The following is a 22,381-nucleotide window of genomic DNA, read 5'->3' on the forward strand; positions in this document are numbered from 1 at the left end:
ATGGAGAATGAACAAATATATACACGAAAAATGCAAAAAAAACCCCGAAGAAAATGATGAACGGGTCAAATTCGATAGTACTCATAAATGTAAGTCAATTAAACGTGGAATAACTCGTTAAGGATAGTATTGAGTAACAATTGGCCGTCTTTGGCCAAATAAAGCGCCATTTCCATCCTCAAATACGCCTTCCTCATCCCCGAAACACCAAGGCAACCTGGCCGAGCGGTCTAAGGCGCCAGGTTAAGGCCACACCTTAACATAATATCCTGGTCTCTTCGGAGGCGAGAGTTCGAATCTCTCGGTTGTCAGCAGTTCCCGCAAGGGTTCCTTTTTTGCCAGTTTGGAGGTTTCTCTTTCTTGCATGTCGGTTGGGCACGTCGGAAAGTGGGAATGTTGCGACCAGTTGGCCAAGTCAATTTTTGTGGAGGTTCAGAATCAAAAAGGGATATGCTCAAGACACAGATCCAATGTATCAATAATATCATTTTAGCCACTTTCGCCACTAAATCTGTTAGATATGTGTCAACATGGTCAACTAGTAAGTGGTCGTTTTTTTCATTATGGTTCTTGACATTAGTTGAAATACTGGACAGATATAGTTGACTTCTTACACTAATTGCCGGCCAGTGGGAACACGACACAATTCATTTACAAAGAGTAAGAGAATATCACAGAGTACGTGAAAGTGAGCCTGGGACGCAATACGTGGCAATACGTCAGTATCAAAAGCACAAACAAGCCTCCTGTGGTTTCCAGCGTGTCTAGCAGCACGTATCACCAACCTCCAGTGTATGCCGGTCGACTAACACAAGTATACCCAATTCAGGCATTTGTACTGCCAACAGGGAAGTGATATATATGCCGTTCGACATAAAAGGGAGTGTTCAGCAGTTCATTATACTTACTGTACCAGCCTATAGTCATCTTTCTCTCGCCGAAAGTGACATTTCTAGCGCTGTAACTGTCGCTATTAGATGTTGCATGCAGCTACAATAGACGAGGAGATGCTACATACTGTGCAAGTACATGTACCGTATGTACAGTTCTCACAAGCAAGAGTTCGCTAACACCGCGAAAAACCAGACTGATCTTGGACCTTGGTTGCTTATGAACGATACTGGCCGCTTATGAACTACTCGTGACCTACTGTTCCCCGCCTCCGCTTGTCGCCGCCACTAAGATACCTGTACTTGTATGGTTCCTATAAACCCACTAATACGATGATTCGTCCCTCCATACAACCTGAACATATCATACAGTACCCCGGACAGTCCCGCTGTACCAATACAACTCCCCATACGATGCCATACGTGACTCTGGAAACTCCACGTGTTGACTGGAAACTCCGTCTGGCTTTCTCAACAGTTGCTGTCATGGGTCACACCATACAACCTCAACCTCAACCTCAACCGACAGACACGTGCTTCTATTAATACAACTAAAGAACCAACAACAAGACGATACAAAGACAAGACCACCATGTAGCAAATGGTGATATGGAGCAGAACTCACAGAATGATCCGACATGAACGCAGTAACACAAGCAGAGACAATCTGTATCACATATACTCGTACTCGTACCCGTACACTTCATTTCCTGGTAACTAACTCACTCATCTGAGACATTGTCCTCGAGACTAATCTCGGGGTTTGTTTTTCCAGCAACCTCCACAAGCGCCATCTACAACCAATCTACAACCAAGAAACCACTCTACGTGATCGCATTCTTCACATAGCACAGCACGAGCACTGCTCTCATCATATATTGCCATTAGAAAATCCAAAAAAGGCCAAAAAAAAAACTATCAATCAATCAATCAAACCAAACACAATACTCTCCAAATGATACCGACAGATGCCGACCGGAATCTCCTCCTTTTTTCTCGTTTTCTCGTTTTCTGTCTTTTTTTGCGCGTTTTCCAAGGTTTTGTTGTGTTTTTTTTTTCTTCAAGTTTTCACATTATCAAATTCCATTGGTGGCGCCGCCGAGTATCATAACCATTAATAAAATATCCCATAAATCGAAATCATTCGCTGAAAGAAGCTGAAGGTGTCCAAAGACTTTTGAGGGCGTGTGCCGAAAATATACCAAACTGTGGTACACACGGGGCAGCCGGGGTGCGGGCGCAGGGTACTAACCGAGAGGCTAGTGCTTTGCCTGAGCAAGACCACTCCGCCAAACATTAGAGTGCTATTGGCGCGTGTGGCGTGGGGGGACTCCACCGAGTGGAAATGTCCATCGTGTTAGTCGAGTTGCACGTGCAAGACGTGTGTTTGTGTTCTCGTCCACTTAGCAAGCAACAACGTGCTTGGGGAAGGGATCAAAGACACAGTGGGCGCAGTCACAGACGGGGTTGTAGTAACTGGCGATGGGGCCCTCCTTGCACTCCGGATAGTGGTGGGTGCTGTGATGGGGAGGGGGCATGGGCATCACCTGAGGAGCCACATGGTGGTGGTCCATCTGGTGATGGGGAGGGGGTATCGAGGGGGCCTGCATAGGGGCCTGCACAGGCGGTCCTACTGATGCAAACGATTGTTGAAAGTAGGATGTGAAAGCGGAGGGGGGATGCTGCTGGTGGTGGTGCTGGGGAGCACACGCGCTGTCCATGTTGCTAGCGGGCTGGTTGTACCAAGAGGGCACGGTGTAGAAGGGCCGGGTAGGCGAGGTCATGATGACGGAGCCAACCTTGGGTTTGGACAGCGACACGGGCGACACTGGCGACGACGCGTGGGGCGATGTGTTTGTGGTCGACACCTCCGAGTTGGAGACAGACACCAGCGGCGACGAAGCCGCCGAGCTCTTGGGGCTGTTTGCGACCCAGTAGTTCCAGCAGTCGTTCCATCGGTGCCAGCCCTTGAGGTCCTGCTGATCGAGATGCAGCGACCACGAGATTTTCTGCAGCCAGTCGGCCTCCAGGGTGGTGAGTTCGCCGACAGCGATGCCGGTGGCCTGGGACCAGGATCGGTTGGTGAAAGTGTTGTCGTCGTGGAACTTGTTGGCCAGCAGCAGCGACACGACCGACATGCGGTAAATGTAGCCGCTTGACTTTTCGTGGCCCAGCTCGAGATCCTTCATGGCCCATCGTTTCGACAGGTAGACGAGGGAGAGCACGACGGTGGCGCGGGGCAGCCGCGTGGCCGAGAGCACCTGTGAGGCAAACGCCTTGAACGCGTCGTGGCCCACCTCCGGGTTGGGCTTCATGATGCCTAGGGCCATGGTGGTGAGAAACTCGGCCATGTCCTTGATTTCGTAGTCCAGGGTGGCAGACACGCCTCCGGTCACGGCAGGAGGGGCGGGGGCAGGCATCTGGATGGGTGGGGGCACAACCTGAGGAGGATAACCCATGTTGTGGTACGTCGGGTAGCCGCCTCGGGTCATGTCATAGCCCATATCGCGGGTCATGTCGTAGTCGTAGTGCGCCGAGTAGTGGGACGACATGGGCGCCTGGGGCGCCTGGTGGAAGTAGCCCTGGTCCATAGGCGGGGCTTGAGCCATGTGGTGGTGGCTGTAGGGGTACTGGAAGGCCATGGTGGAGACGGGCGGTGGTGCTGTTAGTAGCAGGTGTCGATGGCAAGCTCCATGTACTGGTTTAGTGTGGCTGGTGAAACGAAGACTTAGCGAAAAGCTCCGTTTCAGAGGTTGGTGGCGGCAAACGAGACGGCTTTCGGTTTGGCAAACACACAGACCGTGAGTAATGTGGTTTGGGGAGAAAGTCAGGCCAGGCACTATTTTTTGTAGGCGCTCGAAAAAGTGTTTTTTTAAGCGCTACAACTCTGACATGTGTGCACACCTTACGCTGCTCGTTAGTTTCCTTGTTTGGCACACTGTCCTACTTTGTCTTTTGGGAGTTTGGCTTTGTGTTTCTTGGCATGTGCTGAATTTTACGCTGGGGCTCCTAAGAGAGCGGCCCCAAATGTACGCTGTCTCACCGAGAAAATTTCTCATTAAAGTACATATTGACCTGGCCAGCCAATCACAGCGCGGCGGGAAGCCATACACGAGGCTCGAGACGGGAAATTGAGAGTCCTTCAGGGGCACGTTTGGGCGAAAATAAATACATGAAAACGCTCCTTGCAACGCGGAGAGTCCGCCAGAGGCGGTTTCGTCGGCGTACCTTCCCCGGATCCCGAGATAACCCGCAAAAACAGCGTCTCGATCGGACTTTCAACCTCTGCTGTATTTTGTTTCCCAAAAACCTCTGCCCCGACCCTTTTAAAGTTGACCATGTGGCTAAACCCGTAACCAGTGAGGTGTTTGGAAAACATTCGGGGCCTACTATACATACCAAAATAGACAAACCGCAAGGTCAAAAACAATACAAGTGCAAGCCGCCCAATATATGCCGTTCTACACCTCCCGCTACACTTCCAGCTACACCTCCAGCCGGGACCTTCTCCACACTCCTACAGCTCACGGCTCGTTGCATGCATATGTATTATGTACCCTGCCCAATGTGAAGTAATTAAATTCGCGAAGCCAACGGACATGGAGAATAATTCGGAAAATAATCAAATAAAAATCTGACAACTATCCTTATGACCCCTACTCATATGAACTGATACCAACTCTTCAATGCCCCTCCATTATCACTCATTAGTGCGGCTGGACGCCCTCACACCCCAGTTCTGGAGCCGTTTGTTTTTCGCTCATAAATCCCCGAAATTGAAAATGCTTGCTTTTTTAAATACCCAATTTAAAACCTCGTAGAGTCACGATGCAAAATGCACAGCATAAAGGACACTGTTAAATCGTGCTATACGAACAGTCTAGGGGGAAGGGGAAAACAAGTCACGTGAACAAAAAACCCTCTTCCCCCCCCCCAACCGAGATTCCCGCCACCCCGTCGCCCCCTGAGTACACACACACACGTCTGTCTTGTGACTCATCCACATGGTCAACATGATATTATTTATAAGACGGAACCTAAATAGAATTTGGTCACGTGACACATAAAGAATGTGCGAACGTCAACTTTATACAGTGGCGGTGATGTCATGATGAAAGTGGAGTCCTTTCAGAGGGGGAAATAAATGATATATCGGAAATCAGGCGCCACCATAATGATTGTATCATTCTCACGAACAAAATGCAACCATCCGAATTTTTCTCAGATTACTTTAGCAAAATTTACCCCCTACTCAACACCCAAGTCCCTTTTTTTATTTTTATTTTTTATTTTTTTATACCGGCTCCTACCACTCAAAAGACCGCAGAATGAGCACAGAATATCGCTCACGAAACACGTCGTCTACGCACAAACGTTTTCTAATGTACATTTGGCACGTTACGCGTGGTCCCTCATTCAGCGACCTAGTCCTGCTATTCGAAAGTGTTGATTCACGTGACTGTGAAATCTGCAGTTGTTTCACGTGATAACCCTGTTTATAGTCACGTGACCAAACCCTCTTTCTCTCGCCCCCCTCCCTCCCCAACACGTGACACTTACTTAATCACACCGATCCACTCCAATCAGTCACACGATAATTCTATCGTTTATGCATGCGGGGTGTGGCACCGGAGTGGCTGAGTCAAGTTGCGTTGAAAGGTGGATGTGGACGGTATTATTAGTCAGAAAACCGTGGATATTGCGGTATTACTTACACGTGATACTTTGTGAGAATACGTGACACCTTTTCGCTACTCTGCACCACGCTTCGCACCCCAGCTACTTGTAATCCCTTACCGAAATACTTCCGCTCATGCCGAAATTTGAGTTCAAAAACGGTTTCTCCCGGGTCATTTTTCAGAATCACTTTTCAGCATGTTAGAAGATCGATTTTTAGAGGAGGTTGACAATGTAGAATCATATACATCTGGAATACTGATTCTACTTTTCAACTTTCAAATATACCCACTATTGAGCTCTCTGGAGAGATACGGGCTCTGGGTATCCAGGGCTGGTAAAGTTTAAAACACTCGGCTGATTCTCAAGTTTTAATAACGGCCGCAGAACAATGAGTAATAATGACACCGGATTTCAATCGGGGATATGGTCACATCTAAGGACTGGCTATTTGTTTCAATTTTCAGCTCAGTTTAGCGCCTTCTGCACGCATAGCCATTAATTTTTCAAATTTCCCCTAAAAATAAATCCTGAAGCTTATAATTTTTCAGTCGATTTTGAAAACACCTGTTACTCCATGGACAGTCAACCAAATGATTTCAGAAGCTGACAGTAAACAAAATGGAACTAGGGCTATAGATCAAATATAACACCACCAATAAGTACCCTTTATTTCGCGTAGTAAGAAGTTTTCTCTGGGTTGTTCAGCTGAACTTTATGTGAAAAACCTGCACAATATATAGACGATTGGCAGGTCACCTCTTCTCCTCGTCATCAAACATACTACAAACGAAAACAGGAGTGGTTCGAAGTTCGGTCTGAAGCGATTTTCACAAATCTATTTGGACGCATTTAATATACCTCCTTTCAGTAGTTGCCCTTTGAAGACGAAAACAACATCATTTTCGACATGACTATTCTTGGTGAAGACGACAACAAGGTGAAGGAGCTGGTGAAGGGTGGAATTGATGACATTAAGAGCATTGATGTGAAGAAGAGCGTGCAAAAGTGCGTTTCCGGAGCTTCTTCGGGGCTGAAAAATGCATATGAGACCGTCAAGTTCAAGACTACGACTCGAGAGGGTCTGATTGGAGATTATGACTACAAGTTTCTGTTTACGCCCAAAATTCCGTTTATGAAGAAGTCCAAGAAGGGTGACAAGAACCGGTCGACGTTTTTTGCTGTCGATTCGTCTCTGCCTCTTTTGCTGGCCATTTTGCTTGGTTTCCAGCATTCTTTGGCCATGATTGCAGGCATTGTGACCCCTCCTCTTTTGATGGCTTCAGCTGCGAATTTCGACGCGCAAATGACCCAGTATCTGGTTTCTGCGGCTATGATTGGCTCGGGTCTTTTGTCGCTCATTCACATTATTCGATTCAGAATTCCAGGCACCCACTTGTATGTCGGCACCGGTTTGATTTCTGTGGTTGGAGCTAGTTTCAGCACCATCACTGTCTTCACTACGGGTCTGCCCATCATGTACAAGAGCGGAGTGTGTCCCGTGAGCGAGACTGGAGCCCCGTTGCCCTGTCCCGAGGGCTATGGAATGATCATTGCCACTGCTTCACTGTGTGCTCTGATTGAGCTTCTTTGCTCATTCCTGCCGTCCAAGTTTCTCATGAAACTGTTCCCTCCGGTCGTCACCGGCCCCGTGGTGCTTGTTATTGGTGTCTCTCTGATTCAGTCCGGCTTCAAGGACTGGGCTGGAGGCGCTGGACCTTGTTTCGGACGTCCCACTAGCGGCGACTTTATGCTGTGTCCCTCTAACGACGCTCCCATGGCCGCTCCCTGGGGTTCCGCACAGTTTATCGGTCTGGGCTTCCTCGTCTACGTCGCCATTCTCACCTGCGAAAAGTACGGAGCTCCCATCATGAAATCATGTGCCGTGGTGATTGGTCTTCTGGTGGGCTGTATTGTGGCTGCTGCCTGTGGCTACTTTGACGCTACTCCCATCAACGAGGCTCCTGTGGCCACCTTTTTGTGGACTACCACGTTCCCTCTGAAGCTGTATGGTCCAGTGGTACTTCCTTTGCTGGCCGTCTACCTGACTATCATGATGGAGACGATTGGAGACATTACTGCTACCTGCGACGTGTCTCGAGTAGCAGTTTCTGGACCCGAATACGAGAGCCGAATCAAGGGCGGCATTCGAGGAGACGGTATCATCGGCTCTATTGCTGGTCTGCTGACTCTCACTCCCTGCTCTACCTTTGCCCAGAACAACGGAGTCATCAGCTTGACAAAGTGTGCCAACCGTCAGGCCGGTGGCTGGGCCTGTTTCTTCATTCTCATGATGGGCATCTTCTCCAAGTTTGCCGCTGCATTTGTGTCGATTCCCAAGCCCGTCATTGGCGGTATGACCACTTTTCTCTTCACCTCAGTCGCAGTGTCTGGCCTGGCTATCATTTCCAGAAACCCCATCACTCGACGAGACAGAATCGTGCTCACTGCTTCTCTGGTGCTCGGTCTGGGCGCCACGCTGGTCAACAACTGGTTCTCCTTCGTCTTCACCTACGAGGGCGACAACCAGTCTCTTCAGGGCTTCCTTGACGCTATCCAGCTTGTCATGAGCTCGGGTTTCTCCGTCACTGGCTTCGTTGGTGTCATTGCCAACTTGATTATCGATGATGACGAGGAAGAAGACCAAGATGACAAGGAGCACACGCTCGAGATCTGCTCGAGTTCGTCATCCATCACACAAGTCGATCTTGAAGCTGGCCAAAAGGTTGAGTAACCAACACCAAAACCAAAAGGATCCGCAAGGACCAACTCGAATCTCTGATTCAAAAACTTGTACAACCAAAACGGAACCGCAAGGAACCGCCGAAAACACAACAACACAAAAAGAACCACTCCGTGGCTCGGGCTACATTCACTTGTAGTCTTATAAAAAGAGGGATCCCGACGACTCTTCTGATGACACCCTTGCCAGAATCGAGACTCCAGATCCCACCTATTTATAGATGTTAATGTATTATTATTGTATCCACACACATGGTCTAGTCCTCACCTGGCAAAATGGGATAAAAAATCGGGGCTATCCAAGCTACGTACTACAAGTAGTAGTATAGTTGATTAATAATCGATACCACCACTGCATCCATCTGTAGCACACTGAACTTTCTGTTTCGAGAGTTGAACTCCTCACAGAGGCAGACACTTCTGGCCCTTTGACACAACCGCTGAACTCAACAGTCAGCACTTGGCAATAGCTTTTCTTACCCTATACAGCAATGTTGGATTGTTGGAACAGACATTTTGCAGCTGTCAGAACTACGCCTCTTCAACCCTGGGTCTAGCCCACGGCTATATCTCTCATTCATAAATCCCTAGTATGGTCTAAAACACCGTTGAAACGTTGAAGTTGAGCCGTTGAGTCTGAATGTCTCAGTCTAGCGTGGAAAATGTGAAAAGTACAGGCCGAGTTTATGGCAATGCTGGTATGAGTGTGAGTGCAACTACATACGGTACGAGTACCTGTGGTAGTAGCCAAGCGACCAAAGTGCACACAAATACTGGAAGGAGTGTAGATCGTTCCATCTTCGCACCACATATTGTACCAGTCCCGCTTGCCGTCCCCCGTCTCCCCAATCCCGTCCCGTCCCCTCCACTTCAAAGTCCAATACCCTGACGCATCGTCTTCCACCAACTCCTCGGTCCGGCCTTTAATTTCATTTGGGAACCTTGTCGTTTCTTTTTCTCTGCTCGAAAAGATCTCCACCCCATGCACCTTTGGCATCGACCCACTCTCGAAATACGGTTGCAAACGCATGGAAGGAGTGTATCCATAGACTCAGAAGAAGGGACACGACCGCGGGGGCGGGTCACGTGACCCTCAGAAAGACGAGCAAAATGTCTCACGTGGTCCGCGTTCTTTCGGGCCTGGGCCTTTCTCCGCCCTTCAAACTCGACATCGGAAAAAAAATTGGCGTTTTTTAGGCGGCACTTTCTCATGCATAGATTAGACCCAGATTGCGAGACGTTAGGGTTCGGGGTGCCCCGTGGGGGTGGGCGTTAGAAGGGGTAATAATGGTCTGGTAGAAACGAAAAGACAATCAATCGAAAGCTGAGAGTCAGCAGATTCGTTTGGTGCCGTTATTGATCCTAGAAACGCCATATTTGATCGTCCTAATAGTCGTCTGAAGCAAACTTTCACGCATGCAGGGTGGAAATTTATAGTCCGAAGAGAGCTCGGAGGTTTGGTATTTATCCGGTGTGTGGAGACAGGAGTGGTGGGGGTGCTTGGAGGTAGGGAGATGCTCCAAGTACTGTACTAAACAAGTGGCGTTTCTGATCTGTAGAGAAGGACTTCTGGATGTGCTTTATCAGCACTGCGCAACTCGTATGTTGCAACGTCCAAGGTGGCTGTATAATAGTGGTGCTACTGTAGCCTTTTTTCGTGCACTGCTGGGGGTCGTTGTTCAGTGTAGCTACAGTAGCTACAGTACAGTAGTAGAAGTATGGTGGAGGTGGGAGACTTACTGCGTGAGCGTATTGCTGCGCTAATGTAGCTGGCGTATTGGGGGTAACAGCGTGTTGGCAGGCTGCTCCGGGGCTCGGAAAAACGGCGCGAGACTGTCCGTACACCTTCAGGCTCGTGTATATCTGTTTATAGCACAATCACATTGTCATGTCTCAGTGCCACTTGTGCCGAGAGTTGCGGCTTCCCCAGAGTCCAAACCGGCTTAGAGTTGTATTGCGCAAGGCGTATCTTGTGAGGCGTAAGTACAGTAGAGTGAGCGATGAGAGCTTTTTGAGTGGCGTGGGAGCAGGATTGGAGGGTCTTTATATATTGCCCCAAGGGCTTTTGTGTCGCCAATGACGTGTCCACCAACCCGCTCACTGCCACGCCCCGGCCCCCATGTTGTATTCTCTGTAGGGTGGCAACAAATAAAAAAATACAAAACCGTGGGTGGTGTGTCAAGTTGAGTGCGATATTACATAATTGTGGGGAAGGTAGCGTGGGCCCGAAAATAGCGTGTGGGGGGATGGGAGATGGTGACACAAACACCGCAGCACAGGTATATATGCCGGTCGGGCGCCCCCGTGAAGGCCTTCTTTCTACACACCACATTTGTCTTTTTCCATCTTCACAAGTACCCCTCCATTGCCAGAGAGCTCCGGGCTGCATGGTTAGCGCAGCAAAACTAAATCCCACCTTGCGCAAATAAGCTTTCCCCCTCTCGCTCGTCCCACATTAATTTTCAACACCACTGTTTATCTCCACAACTGGACACACGAGTCGCTGTCAAGTGGCAGGAACAGATTGAGTGGATACGACACGAGCGCAACAGAGCCTGAAGCGAACGCTCGAACCCTTACAATCGACACATACAGTCAATCGACACAGTCCCCAACACACACAAACAACGACACTCAAGTCTCAAGCGACACAGACAGAGTCATCCGACGACACCCAGACGATATATACTCATACTCAAGTGAACTACAACGACACAGACGGTTGCTCAAAGACCCAGGACGATATTGAAAACGACACTGACCAACCTGAACAAGACTGACCAGACAGTTTCAAACAGCCCAGTAACGACACCAACACACCGACAGAGACAATCTCGACCAAGATGGAATTCACAGCCACCAATTCAGACCGAGAAATGCACCCTCCCCCGGTGGCAGTGCCGTCGCATCTGCAGCAGTCCACGACCCACCGCACGGTGCCCAAAACCAACCCCAAGACGGGCAAGTCCGAAATGCCCCGACCCTACAAGTGCCCCATCTGCGACAAGGCCTTCCACCGGCTGGAGCATCAGACCCGCCACATCCGGACACACACGGGCGAGAAGCCCCACGAGTGCACCTTCCCAGGTTGCACCAAGCGGTTCAGCCGTAGCGACGAGCTCACCCGACACTCGCGCATACATTTAAATCCCAACACTAGACGGGCCAAGAACATGAACAGCGCCGCCGCCGCCGCTCACAATGCCGCCGCTCAGCAGAAGGGCCCTCCTTCTAACCAGCAGCCCAAGGACGACCGAACAGACCGCCTTGTGGCCATCAGTAATCTCGTCGACCACCACGACGCCCACCCTCCTATTCCCGGAGGCAGTGGTATCAAGAGCGAGTACTCGTCCGCATACTCGACTCCATATTCTTCGGTGCCGTCGTCGCCAACCATGGGACAGGCCTCGTTGTACAGACCTTATGGTGCTGGTCCAGGCGGTCCTCCTCCTCCTGGTGGACCTGGTGGACTGGGTGGACCTGCTCCTCCTGGCCCTCCCGGCCACCATGGAGGACCCCCCACTCACATAGGTCTACCACCCCTACACCATCCTCCTCCTCCAGGAGGCCCTCATTCGGCCGCGCCCAGTGCTCCCAACAGTACGCCCGGGTCGCCCATGTTTGTGCGAGTGCCACATTCAACCTACCCAAGATCGACTTTCGACATGAACATGCTCGCGACTGCGGCCTCTCAGCAGCTCGAGCGCGAGAACGCGCCTCCATCGGGTCTGTCTTCTGGTGCTCCCTCGGCTGCGCCTTCCGGCACCTCCAGCCCCTTCAACCATTCACCCTCGTCGTCGCCACTGCAGTCCACGCAGTCGTCCCCCGCTCTGGCGTCGTATTTCAGTCGGCCTCCTGCTCCGTCTTCCAACCCCGGAACCCCCGGTAGCTCGCACGGTCCTCCCTACGGCTTCTCGTCGGGCACGTCGCTGTCGTCGCATGGAAACACGCACTCCAATCACTTCCAGCACCCACAACACTTGCATCCCCCGCATCATCACCATGGTCTGCAGGGACACATCTTTGCGGGTCTGCAGCGCATGACGCCCATGTCTGGAAGAGACGACTCGGAGCCATGGCACCGGTCTAAGAAGTCGCGCCCCAACTCACCGTCTTCTACTGCGCCGTCGTCGCCCACTTTCAGCAACTCGGAGAGCCCCACGCCGGACCACACGCCCCTGGCGACCCCCGCACATTCGCCTCGAATCCACCCTCGAGATCTCGAGGGAGTGCAGCTGCCTTCCATTCGGTCGCTGTCGATTGGCCGCCACGTGCCCCCCACGCTACCGCCTATGGAGATTGCGCCTCGGTCAAGTGGAGGCACCCATACCGGCACCCATACGCCGTACGGCGGCGGATCTGCGTCGCACACGCCGTTTGGCACATCACCCAACTCGGGAGTTCCTCCTCCTCCGCATCCAAACGCGGCCCAGGGCGCTGCTTCTTCGCTTAGCATGCTAGCCATGGCTGGCCTGAACCACGCTGCTGGGGGAGCTGCTCCTGGAGGCAGTGGGGCGGCAGCTACGTCGTCGACGCGTGACGAGCCCAGCAACGATACATCTGGGCCTGCGTCAGGCAGCGGGCCTTCTGCTCCGTCCACCGCGTCGTCCAGTACTCGAATGGCCGTCAGTGACTTGATTGATAGATGACACTGGCCGGTCGATAATTTAACGTGCTGAGCTCAGCACACGCATTGCCCATTGGCTGTATATAGATGAATGTAATGATACCGTAAGAGAATGAGAGCACGGTATTGTATTACAGGGGATTAAGTACACATTACTTGGAGTTCTGTACCAGAAGACACTACTATACATGGTATTACTTACATTAGAGTCGGTGACCGTATTCGTCTCGTATAGACATAATATTTTCCTACCCCACATTGTTCCTGGGCCTTCGGAGCACATCTACAGTGAGTGACTGTTTCAGTTGAGCTTGAGGGGTTAAGTAAGTGGGGGAAGGGTTTGCGATTCTGAAAAAGAGCATGACTAATCTCTCTGTGGAGGAGCAATGAAGTCACGTGATGCAATCATACCGGTGTATCGGATCTGCCTGGGTGTCTGATTACTAATCATTTACTCACCTGTTTTCCCCAGCTATCTCATCCATCTCAGAGCCTCGGCCCAGCCTTCGGCCCTTTTGGGTTTCACGACAAGACCGAATCGGACTACATATGGGTCCCCCCGATTCGGACAACAAGGGTGTTTGGTTCGCGGACGGCAATGTGAAAAAAAGGCACGGCACTGCCAATCGGAAGCCGGTATTCGGGTCTCCGGACACCCGGCTTTGCGGCATGTGTCACCTTGAAGGGTTACATTGGTCTGCGTTAGTGTATCTGGCGGTGGGGACGATTTGGTCTGCAACGGGTTAGGGTGAATATGGGGGGAGGGGGAGGAGAAGGAGAAGAGAAGGGGAAGAGAAGGGGAAGAGAAGGGGAAGAGAAGGGGAAAAAAAGGGGAAAGAGAAGGCCACTTTTTATAATAACACGAGTATTTGTACGTATACAGTCCGTACAGTGGTTGCTTGGTTAAAGACTTGGAGAGTTGGTTGAGCTGGAGTCGATAGAAACGGAAATGGTTGTACTGGGTCCAATAATGGTCAGATGGTGAAAGCAAGCAGATATTCGGCATCAGTAGATGGATGACTACAAAATGATACCTAAAACGGACAGTAAATGAACCGGCTCTATGTAAATTGCTCAATATAATGTAACAATGACGGGCTCATTGCATGACATTCAACGGCTTCAACCTAAGTCTATTTTTGGACAACAGATGGTTGGTATGAGTGCTGGCCAAAGTGGCACAGTTTTGTTCCCAGAAAAAAGTGGTTGATACAAGAGTTCCAGACTCAGATTAATAAGCCACATTTGAAATTTAGGCCCAAATGATTCACTATTGCGTTTGTTAGACAGAGGCGAATTTCTTTCACTATCTTTCAACTAACTCTAACCATTAATTATACAGTGTTGGTTAACGTATAAGGGTATTTATGTTATTTTAAAGAAACAAAAAACACAGCATTTACTGTATCGTACCATACCCGTAGGGATGGCAGTTGATCAACAAGTAGTCAATTTAATATGTATGAATCTGAAGTATGGCTATAGACAGCACTCCTAAGCCCCACCAGAGTAGAGCTAGAAGGGACGGCGCCTCTCTTAAAGATTTCAGCACCGGGAACATCGCCAGTGATTTCCACCACGTCGGACTCGTCGGTGAACTTGGCCTTGCCAAGAGTGATGGTGTCTCGAGCGTTGTCGTAAATGACGACAGCTCGAGAGATGAAAGCAGGGCCGGTTACAAGGGTCACCTGGTCATCAGGGGCAAGTGTAAGGTATCCCAGATAGCAACCGCCCTGGGGTCTCTTTCGGATGTGATGTGTCAAATTCACGTCGATCTTGGTGTTTCCCCACTGGTATGTGATTTCCAGTTTGGAATCGCAAGCAACGCTCCAGGATTTGCCCTCCAAACTTCTCAGAAATGGCCTTGACGGTGCTGCTGGTGTAGACAGAGCCCATTCCTCCAGTGTCCAGCAAAATATCGTGGTCTCAGGTAAGCTGAATCTTCTCTTCCTTGATGGAAAGCTCTCAAAGAGGCATGGCGTAACTGCCGTGGTGGTTCACGTGCACGGTGGTCAGCCCTCCCTCGTACCTGGCTTTATCATATCCTACTTAGTAGACATTGTTGACGACCCCCAGGGTGGACGTGTCTGCGGGGTTGATGGGCTTCTCGGCATTGAGGGAGTACACGGCCCGAGAGATCTTGCCAGAGCCTGAACATAGTTCACTTTGGGGTTGTCAATGGCAGCCTGGTCGAAGATTCCGAGCTCGAAGCCGGTTGTTCCCGTAGACACCCAAATGTGGAAGTCCTCGAAGGCCTGGCCAGTGTATGAAAAGGTGTCTAGACCGCGGTGACCTTCAGCTCCCCAGGGATCGGGTGCAGGAGGCTGTATCTCCAAGTAGAAGACTGGGATACGTTTTAAGGGGATCGGCAGCGTTTCTCACAGACGGTGGTGTTGGAGCCGGCGAGCCACACCTGGCCAGATCCGGTATCAAATATCACAGTCGGGTTTTGGGGATGGGTTCCAACCTGCACTTCGGCCTCGTAGAAGGTGTGGCCCATTTCCTGGGTGCCATGGACGATTCCCGGCAAGATGGTGGGATGCCTCTGGGGACTTGGCGAGGTTTCGGGCGCTGAGAGACAAGTGGACAATACCAGCAGCAGCGACGGTAGCAAGAAGGAGGTTACTGAAGAGCGTTGTGTGCGATACACAACTCCAGGGGCTCTCCAAGCGGGTATAAGTACATTTTGACGGTGAGATCTTGAGAAGGGAAAAGTTTCAACCAAACCGAGCACTGGATATTAATATCGTATGATCGGCGTCGAGGTCTTTTCAGGTCAATTCTTGATCGTTTGGTTGGTTCCATGAGTGCAAACATAAACCAGATAAATCTCTAGAGCACGAAGAACGTTTTTGAGCCAGCTTCTGGGCCATCTTCTGAGCCATCTTCTGAGCCATCTTCTGAGCCATCTTCTGGGTCGTTTTCAGAGCTGTCCTGTTGCACAAAGTAGTCGTCTCCTTGGGTAATTTCTGACCTACCAGCCACCAACGTGAAGCTGTTTGGAGAAAAAGTGAATGATGCTGAGCCCTGATGATGGGCGATCCTTTTAGATTCCATGACATGTGTGTCGATGACACGGTCGATTGGAGCACGTATCGGCCAGTGACCACGGGATCCGACCCTGGAAGCTGACTCTCGAGTTTGAGAGAGAAGGTATCAGACCAATTGTCAGACATGGCATCAATCAGGACGCCATGTCGTCAAACAGCCCCCAAGCCCAACAAGAACATCATCATCATCCTGAAGGTTAGGTTGGGGGTTGCACAAGTCGATGTGCAACGTTGATCAGGGGTGTCTCAAGCTTTTTTTCGAAGCGACAAAATCAGAGGCCAGACCATTCCCTCTTCGTCGATCATGCCCAATGGGGAACTTATTTATTGTCAATATCCAGATGCAGTATGTTGTACTTGTTGTATGAGTACTTGTAGAGTAGATGGTGATGGAGGGCATTGGTTTTTTTTAATTTTTTTAATTTTTAATTTAATATAAAACTTGACTTTTTACTTGGCATTTACTTGACTTTGATACTCGGGCTCAGAAAATGATTGGAAGGTGATATGAAAGAAACGAACAATGTGAAAGGGCCCGAAGAAGACAAACAGACAATTGCACCGCTGAAGCGATTCTTCCTCTCGACCTACAGTAGTCCAATTATCAACTTATTCCATCTGCTGTAACAGAGAGCGCGGTAAAAATCGTCATAGTGAGGTTACTCACTAATCAAAATTTCACCTGATAGTACCATCCCTATGCTCAGTCCATCTCCAAAAACTTACATAATCAGAGATACTGGGAACGGTGGCAAAAGGGAGTCATAACTTCTACCAAATCGCCACCCAAATCCTCCGCCCGATATCTCCACTTGATCTTACTAGTGCCTTAGTCACCAACGTGTCATGTGCATGACAGATGCATCTTGTACATAGACGCACATATTTCATCATCTCGATCTCTCTATCTGCTCCATCACCATGAAATACTGCTGTCCCTACCCCCAGTGCAAGAGCCGGCTTGTCGTGGCCAACAAACACCCCATCGAGCTGCTGGTACGGGCTTCTGCCGCCTCGGAGGACGCCCTCAAGGTCCAGAAGGCGGCCCTCAATTTCGTTAACAGTAAAGATGTCGTCGCCAGTGACAGTGAAAAGACGGACACAAAGGCCATTGAGAGCGAGAAGAGCGAATTGAAAACCGACGCCGCTGAAGCGACCCATGTCGCAACCACAAATCCCGACTCGGAGTTCTTCCTGCCATTTTACGATCCCTTCGACTTTGACAATATCTCTGTGACTAAGCCTGTGTTCGAGGCTGGTCAAGAACCGTCTCTAATTTCTAGCGACGGAAAGACCACGGTTTCCATCGAACGACTCTTGGCATGTGCTGAGTGCGACCGGGGACCCTTTGGAGTGATTGGCAAGGTCTCCAACGTTGGCACCCATGACGGTCTGACCCATGATAAGAACGTCTATCTGCTGAGACCCGAGTCTGTGGTTGTTACCGAGAGCTGACCACCCGTCGTGGTCGCCTGATATTTATCGGATAGATGAGATATATATTGTATTACATGAGTATAAACAGGGCTGCAGTAGATGTAGACCATGGGCAACAGTAGCCGTCGTGTAGGAACCACCCATGCACAAGATTGCACGGTCGAGTTTTACAGTAGAAGGTGATGAGAGGCTCGAACAGTACAGTACCGATGATCGATGATCCAATTGGATATATTAGCTGGTTGACACATCAGTGCCGTGTGAGCTGGTTGACATGCATTTAATGGAGGATCATGGCGGGAAAAGAGATAAACGCCACACTAGCAAATCGTTTCGTCTCTCTGCAAAGACATTTATCCAGGCAAGAAGCGAACATAACTTTCCACACACGTATCCCTTCAAGACCGGCATCTGGTAAGGCAATGCTATTCCTATCCAGATGAACTGGGATGAAAGTCACAGCGGCGTCTGTCCAAAAGGTCCTCCAGGAGTTGCTGTTGTCTTCGGATTGCACCAGTAATTCTCTACTGTAGGGTGGCTGTGTGAGCGTCATTACGCAAGTAACAATCGTCGCAGACTCATAACAAGTTCTTCGAGCACGGTCGAGTCACGGTGCAGGACACACATTCAGAAGTGACGGAATCGCTATCAGAAGCCATCTCTCAACTCCTCCTTGACTCGATCAAGATCACGTGAGTCAACTGTCTCTCCGGTCTCTTCTTTCTGTCTGATGGCCAGGGCAATAGCCTCCTCAGTAAACAGTCGGAGGTACTCTGCTGACGATTTGATCACTCCAGCCGCGACACGAACATCGTCCGATTGAAAGGACTCATTGGTGAATATTCGCAACACGGTGTTATCGCTGAAAGTGGTGTTTGTGCTCATATCGTGCGATGGGGGAGGGAGGTTTGACGACGACGTGTTGTTTTCGCGGTGCATGAAAAATCAATTTATCAAAGTTTAAAAAATTGGAGTGTGAAAATTGTAGAGATAGATAAGGCGTAAGTTGTAAGTGTTGTGATTCTTGAGTTTCAATTTTGTTCATTTTGTTCGATTTTGTTCGATTTTGTACGATTTTGTACGATTTTGTTCGATTTTGTTCGATTTTGTACGATTTTGTTCGATTTTGTACGATTTTGTACGATTTTCGCTGTTTCATGTAATTTAATCGGTTTTAATACAAGTAAATCTACACAAACTTGACAGTACATACTGTACACTCGTACTACTTTCACTTGGTTAGAAGTAGAGAAAAATAGATTACAGCAGACTTGTGCCAACAATAGGGTGTGTTATGGAATTAAAAGAGAGCCATGATGAAGGGCAGAGCAAGAGCAGCGGTACCGACAGACATGGCAGAGGCACCGTTGGCCTGGGCAACGTGCTCTCCAGCAGGCGAAAGAGCGGGTCCGGCAGCGGGAGCAGAGCCAGGGGCAGAGGATCCGCCGGCAGCAGGTGCTGGGGAAGAGCTGGAAGATGAACCGGAAGAGGAGGAAGATCCTGCGTGGGCAGCTGATCCAGAAGAGCTGGAAGAGTCGGAAACAGCAGAGCCTGGAGAGGAAGCTCCAGAGAAGGAAGATCCCGCGTGGGAAGCTGATCCAGAAGAGCTGGAGCCGGAAGAGGAAGAGCTGGAGCCGGAAGAGGAAGAACCGGAGGAGCTGGATCCAGAAGAGGCAGAGTCAGTGGAGTAAGTAGTCTTACCTCCGGAAGAGGAGCCCTTGGTATCTCCCTTGGACTCGGTATCTCCCTTGGACTGGGAATGCGCAGCCTCGTGGGCCTCGACCTCCTCATGGGTAGCAACTGAGCCGTCCTTGTGCTTGTAGCAGCCGCACTCCTTGACGTAGACAATGGTGACCTCAGTGGACGAAGAGAAGAGGAGGAAGAAGAGGAGAGAGAGGAAGAGGAAAGGAAGACCATCGGAACCAGCAGAAGCAGAAGCAAAGCAGAAGCAGAAGAGATGCTCAGAGTGGTGACAAAGGGAGAAGTGGAGGTGGCAGGGGCGGAACCGGAAATGACAGAGACAGAGCCGGAAATGGCAGAGCCGGCGGAGGAAGTGGGGACCTCCTCACCGTTGGTCTCAGCTAACCAGTTCTCAAGTCGAGCGATAATGGCCAGAATTTGGTCAAGGGCAGCCTGAAGAGAGTCGGATCGGGGCTCAACGCCCTCGATGATGGCGACAATGGCCTGAAGGTTGCCCACTAGAGTGCTGACGTCGTCAGAAAGTTCGGCAATGGAATCTCGGGCAACAAGCTTGACCACCCGTCGAACTTGTCGGACGAGCAGAGGGTTGGTGAAGTTGCTGGAGGGAGAGGTCGAAGCAGTGGAGGAAGCGGCAGCGGCCGAAGAAGCGGACTGACCTGCCTCCAGAGCAGGGAGACGGGCAAGAATGTCTGCCAGGGAGGCATTCACGGTGGCAATCAGAGCCTGCAGCTCTGGAATGTCGGGAAGCTCGGCCAGAACGTCAGCCAGAACGGCCTGAACCTCGCTGAGCACATTGTCGAGCACAGAGAGGTTGGCGGAAGTGGCAGTGGAGGTAGGGGTGGCAGTGGGAGCGGCAAGGGTACCGGAGGCAGCCTGGGAGGTGGATCCAGGAGACAGGGTGGAGGGGGTGCCGATAGCAATATCACTGGACACGGTCTCAGGACTGGGGTTCTGAGCCACAACAAGGGCAGAGAAGGCAACAATGGTAGCGAGAGACAGCTTCATGGTATGAGGTAGTAGCGAGTGTGGGTAGAAGAAATGGTCTGGTTCTTCTTGTGATGGGAGCTCATTCTCGTTATATACACTCCTCTCAACTTTGGACCCACCATGAAACGTGCTCCCTGGTCCATTCAGGTTGACACAAGCCAAGCATTCGGTTCACCAATCTAGCCCACAATCCCACCACCGTGATGAAGAATGGTGTCAGCACCATGTGGCTGAGATCCTAATGGGGGAAGGACAGACTAAGGCTTGACGAAAGGCTTCAGGACAAGGACTCTGGTTCTTCTTGACCAAAGGCTCCAGGACAAGGACATGGTTCTTCTTGTTCTGACTGGCGGTTAGTTTGCACCGGTCGGCTCCTCTTCAGAACGCAGCAAACCATTGTCTATACCCTTTATCACTGCTGGCTGAGACTCCTATTTGTACAGCGTGTATCAGAGTTGTGATACTCCTCAGGTACTGAAGCGTTCGAGGAGCTCTAATGGGACGGGTACAGTATTTCGAACTGAGACTCATTGGCGAGCTGACCCTGCAGAAGCTGGCGTGGTAGCCGCCCCAACGTATCTATTGGTCCGGATCGGATTAGACCAGAACTAACACGCTGCAAACACGTTCAAGACAAAGCCGATCCACAAACGGGGATGGTGTTGAGAAGGTGGGTATTTGAGCGCTATTTGAGCGCTATTTGAGCGTTTTGCGAGTGTTTTGCGAGTGTTTTGCGAGTGACGTGCAGCGCTAAACGGTTCGACTCTTTCTGATCATCACCACCAGTTCCTGATAGCCAGATGGATAAAACGAAGGGTCAAGGGACGGAAAACCGGATAGTGTGTGTTAATTGGCAACTGATAGCGCCAACCTTGCCTCCCGCACGCCATTACTGCATTTTGGAGTATCCATTCTGCCCAGCCGCGCTAGTCCACAATTATCCACTATTGCGGAACAATGTGGACCCAACATTTGTTATTTGCCTGATTAGGAGCATGTATGGGAAAGAAGGCAACGCGATAGTGGCAAAAGCAGCTCGATGGTGTCCTCAGGTCGACCTAGAGGTTATACTGCACCACCAGAGTCTCTAGAGAGCTCCAGTAGTCAGTGCTTCACAGACGAGGGGCTCGTCCACAACGCGACAAACAGATATAATATCTTAGAGAATGGTCGATAGACACCCGATACCCACGTAAACTCGAGCCAAGGATAATAAAAGCCCATTCCGATATCCCGTGGGCCTTTGTCACTTTCAAATCTGCCGACACAGAGCATTCTGCGGCAGCATCTAGACGCTCCATTGATCTCCAATTGCCTAAAAGAGAAGGCGTTGATAAAAAGATCAACTTCGGATTGTTATGATGCAATCAATTATGATACAGTCTACCGCTCTTTAACCAACCAGATAGTACATACTGTCGTTCTGATGTTGTTGTAGAGCCTGGTAAAGGACATGGTATCATGATACAGCTACAACGAGTCAAGGAGACTGTCCAGAGGTCTCAATCGGTCCTTCGTTTCATGGTGAAACACACACTGGGATATGCTCTGTACTGTTTCTCCATTATGAATCATATTCATGTAAACAGAACACCAGAACGAGCTGCTCATTCTGCCCGTCTCTCCTGTAACCAAAGGAGTTTCAATGTGGCACTAACTGGAAAGAAACACTTGTCTTTTCAGCGACATCTCCTTGTCCTCGTATTTTCCAGCTTTTAGTGCCCCTTTCGTCCTCTCGACTTAGCGCTCTCGAACAAAGAAAAATAGAACCATGTCAAGTGGTTATATCCCCGAGTCGGACGGACAATGTATAACGGGAGCGATTTATTGGCTCCGTTTTTAGGAACTAACCCGCAAGCCGTTTCCGCTCTGTGCCATCGATACGACTCTGAAGGTAAGAGAACATTGACGACATAGGAGTAGCTGATATAGCCCACACCAAGTCGATAATTGACCAAGGAGTTGATATCTGAGCTCCAGGATGGATCGATCCCCCATTTCCAGAGTCGATCCTTCAAAAAATCCGTCTTCGATCCAGATATCTTCCACTATTATCGACATGGCAGAGGGAAAGTTCGGTATTAAAATCACGTAAGGGGTGGATTTGTTTTATATTCCGTCTTGATTTGATTGGTTGACACATTCTGGTGTCTATAGACTAGGTACGATATATACTGTTGTCAAAATATCTGCATCCATCGCATCGGTTCATGTAGATAGGAGAATAGCTACCTATGCCAGTAGTTGTCAAATCATGTATCATTATTCGT

General features: G+C 50.0%; 9 protein-coding genes and 1 non-coding gene across 10 annotated transcripts; 5 read left to right on the forward strand and 5 right to left on the reverse strand.

Annotated features, from left to right (window-relative positions):
• Positions 1–211: 211 nt before the first annotated feature.
• On the forward strand, positions 212–311 carry YALI1_E09505r. Its single transcript has one exon. It is a non-coding gene; the product is annotated as a tRNA-Leu (tRNA).
• Positions 312–1,858: 1,547 nt separating this feature from the next.
• Positions 1,859–2,190, forward strand: YALI1_E09522g (uncharacterized protein; the record flags this gene model as incomplete). Its single annotated transcript, XM_068282929.1, has 2 exons — positions 1,859–1,979; positions 2,045–2,190. 2 exons carry the CDS (start codon positions 1,859–1,861, stop codon positions 2,188–2,190), a joined length of 267 nt encoding a protein of 88 aa, XP_068139030.1.
• A 103-nt stretch (positions 2,191–2,293) lies between these two features.
• On the reverse strand, positions 2,294–3,532 carry YALI1_E09539g (uncharacterized protein; the record flags this gene model as incomplete). Its single annotated transcript, XM_503676.3, has 1 exon — positions 2,294–3,532. The coding sequence occupies one exon, from the start codon at positions 3,530–3,532 to the stop codon at positions 2,294–2,296; it is 1,239 nt and encodes a 412-aa protein (XP_503676.1).
• A 2,945-nt stretch (positions 3,533–6,477) lies between these two features.
• On the forward strand, positions 6,478–8,301 carry YALI1_E09568g (uncharacterized protein; the record flags this gene model as incomplete). Its single annotated transcript, XM_503677.3, has 1 exon — positions 6,478–8,301. One exon carries the CDS (start codon positions 6,478–6,480, stop codon positions 8,299–8,301), a length of 1,824 nt encoding a protein of 607 aa, XP_503677.3.
• A 1,248-nt stretch (positions 8,302–9,549) lies between these two features.
• On the reverse strand, positions 9,550–10,199 carry YALI1_E09602g (uncharacterized protein; the record flags this gene model as incomplete). Its single annotated transcript, XM_068282930.1, has 3 exons — positions 9,550–9,826; positions 9,877–10,122; positions 10,192–10,199. The coding sequence occupies 3 exons, from the start codon at positions 10,197–10,199 to the stop codon at positions 9,550–9,552; spliced, it is 531 nt and encodes a 176-aa protein (XP_068139031.1).
• Positions 10,200–11,152: 953 nt separating this feature from the next.
• Positions 11,153–12,958, forward strand: YALI1_E09615g (uncharacterized protein; the record flags this gene model as incomplete). The annotated part of the gene is made up of 1 exon (XM_503678.3): positions 11,153–12,958. One exon carries the CDS (start codon positions 11,153–11,155, stop codon positions 12,956–12,958), a length of 1,806 nt encoding a protein of 601 aa, XP_503678.3.
• A 450-nt stretch (positions 12,959–13,408) lies between these two features.
• Positions 13,409–13,942, reverse strand: YALI1_E09643g (uncharacterized protein; the record flags this gene model as incomplete). The annotated part of the gene is made up of 1 exon (XM_068282931.1): positions 13,409–13,942. One exon carries the CDS (start codon positions 13,940–13,942, stop codon positions 13,409–13,411), a length of 534 nt encoding a protein of 177 aa, XP_068139032.1.
• A 442-nt stretch (positions 13,943–14,384) lies between these two features.
• Positions 14,385–16,112, reverse strand: YALI1_E09652g (uncharacterized protein; the record flags this gene model as incomplete). The annotated part of the gene is made up of 4 exons (XM_068282932.1): positions 14,385–14,898; positions 14,986–15,266; positions 15,323–15,669; positions 15,752–16,112. The coding sequence occupies 4 exons, from the start codon at positions 16,110–16,112 to the stop codon at positions 14,385–14,387; spliced, it is 1,503 nt and encodes a 500-aa protein (XP_068139033.1).
• A 795-nt stretch (positions 16,113–16,907) lies between these two features.
• On the forward strand, positions 16,908–17,441 carry YALI1_E09672g (uncharacterized protein; the record flags this gene model as incomplete). Its single annotated transcript, XM_503680.3, has 1 exon — positions 16,908–17,441. The coding sequence occupies one exon, from the start codon at positions 16,908–16,910 to the stop codon at positions 17,439–17,441; it is 534 nt and encodes a 177-aa protein (XP_503680.1).
• Positions 17,442–18,683: 1,242 nt separating this feature from the next.
• Positions 18,684–20,129, reverse strand: YALI1_E09705g (uncharacterized protein; the record flags this gene model as incomplete). Its single annotated transcript, XM_503681.3, has 1 exon — positions 18,684–20,129. The coding sequence occupies one exon, from the start codon at positions 20,127–20,129 to the stop codon at positions 18,684–18,686; it is 1,446 nt and encodes a 481-aa protein (XP_503681.3).
• Between the last annotated feature and the right edge of the window lie 2,252 nt (positions 20,130–22,381).

The sequence above is a fragment of the Yarrowia lipolytica genome, chromosome 1E, assembly GCF_001761485.1.
Source record: "Yarrowia lipolytica chromosome 1E, complete sequence".
Lineage (NCBI taxonomy): Eukaryota > Fungi > Ascomycota > Dipodascomycetes > Dipodascales > Yarrowia > Yarrowia lipolytica.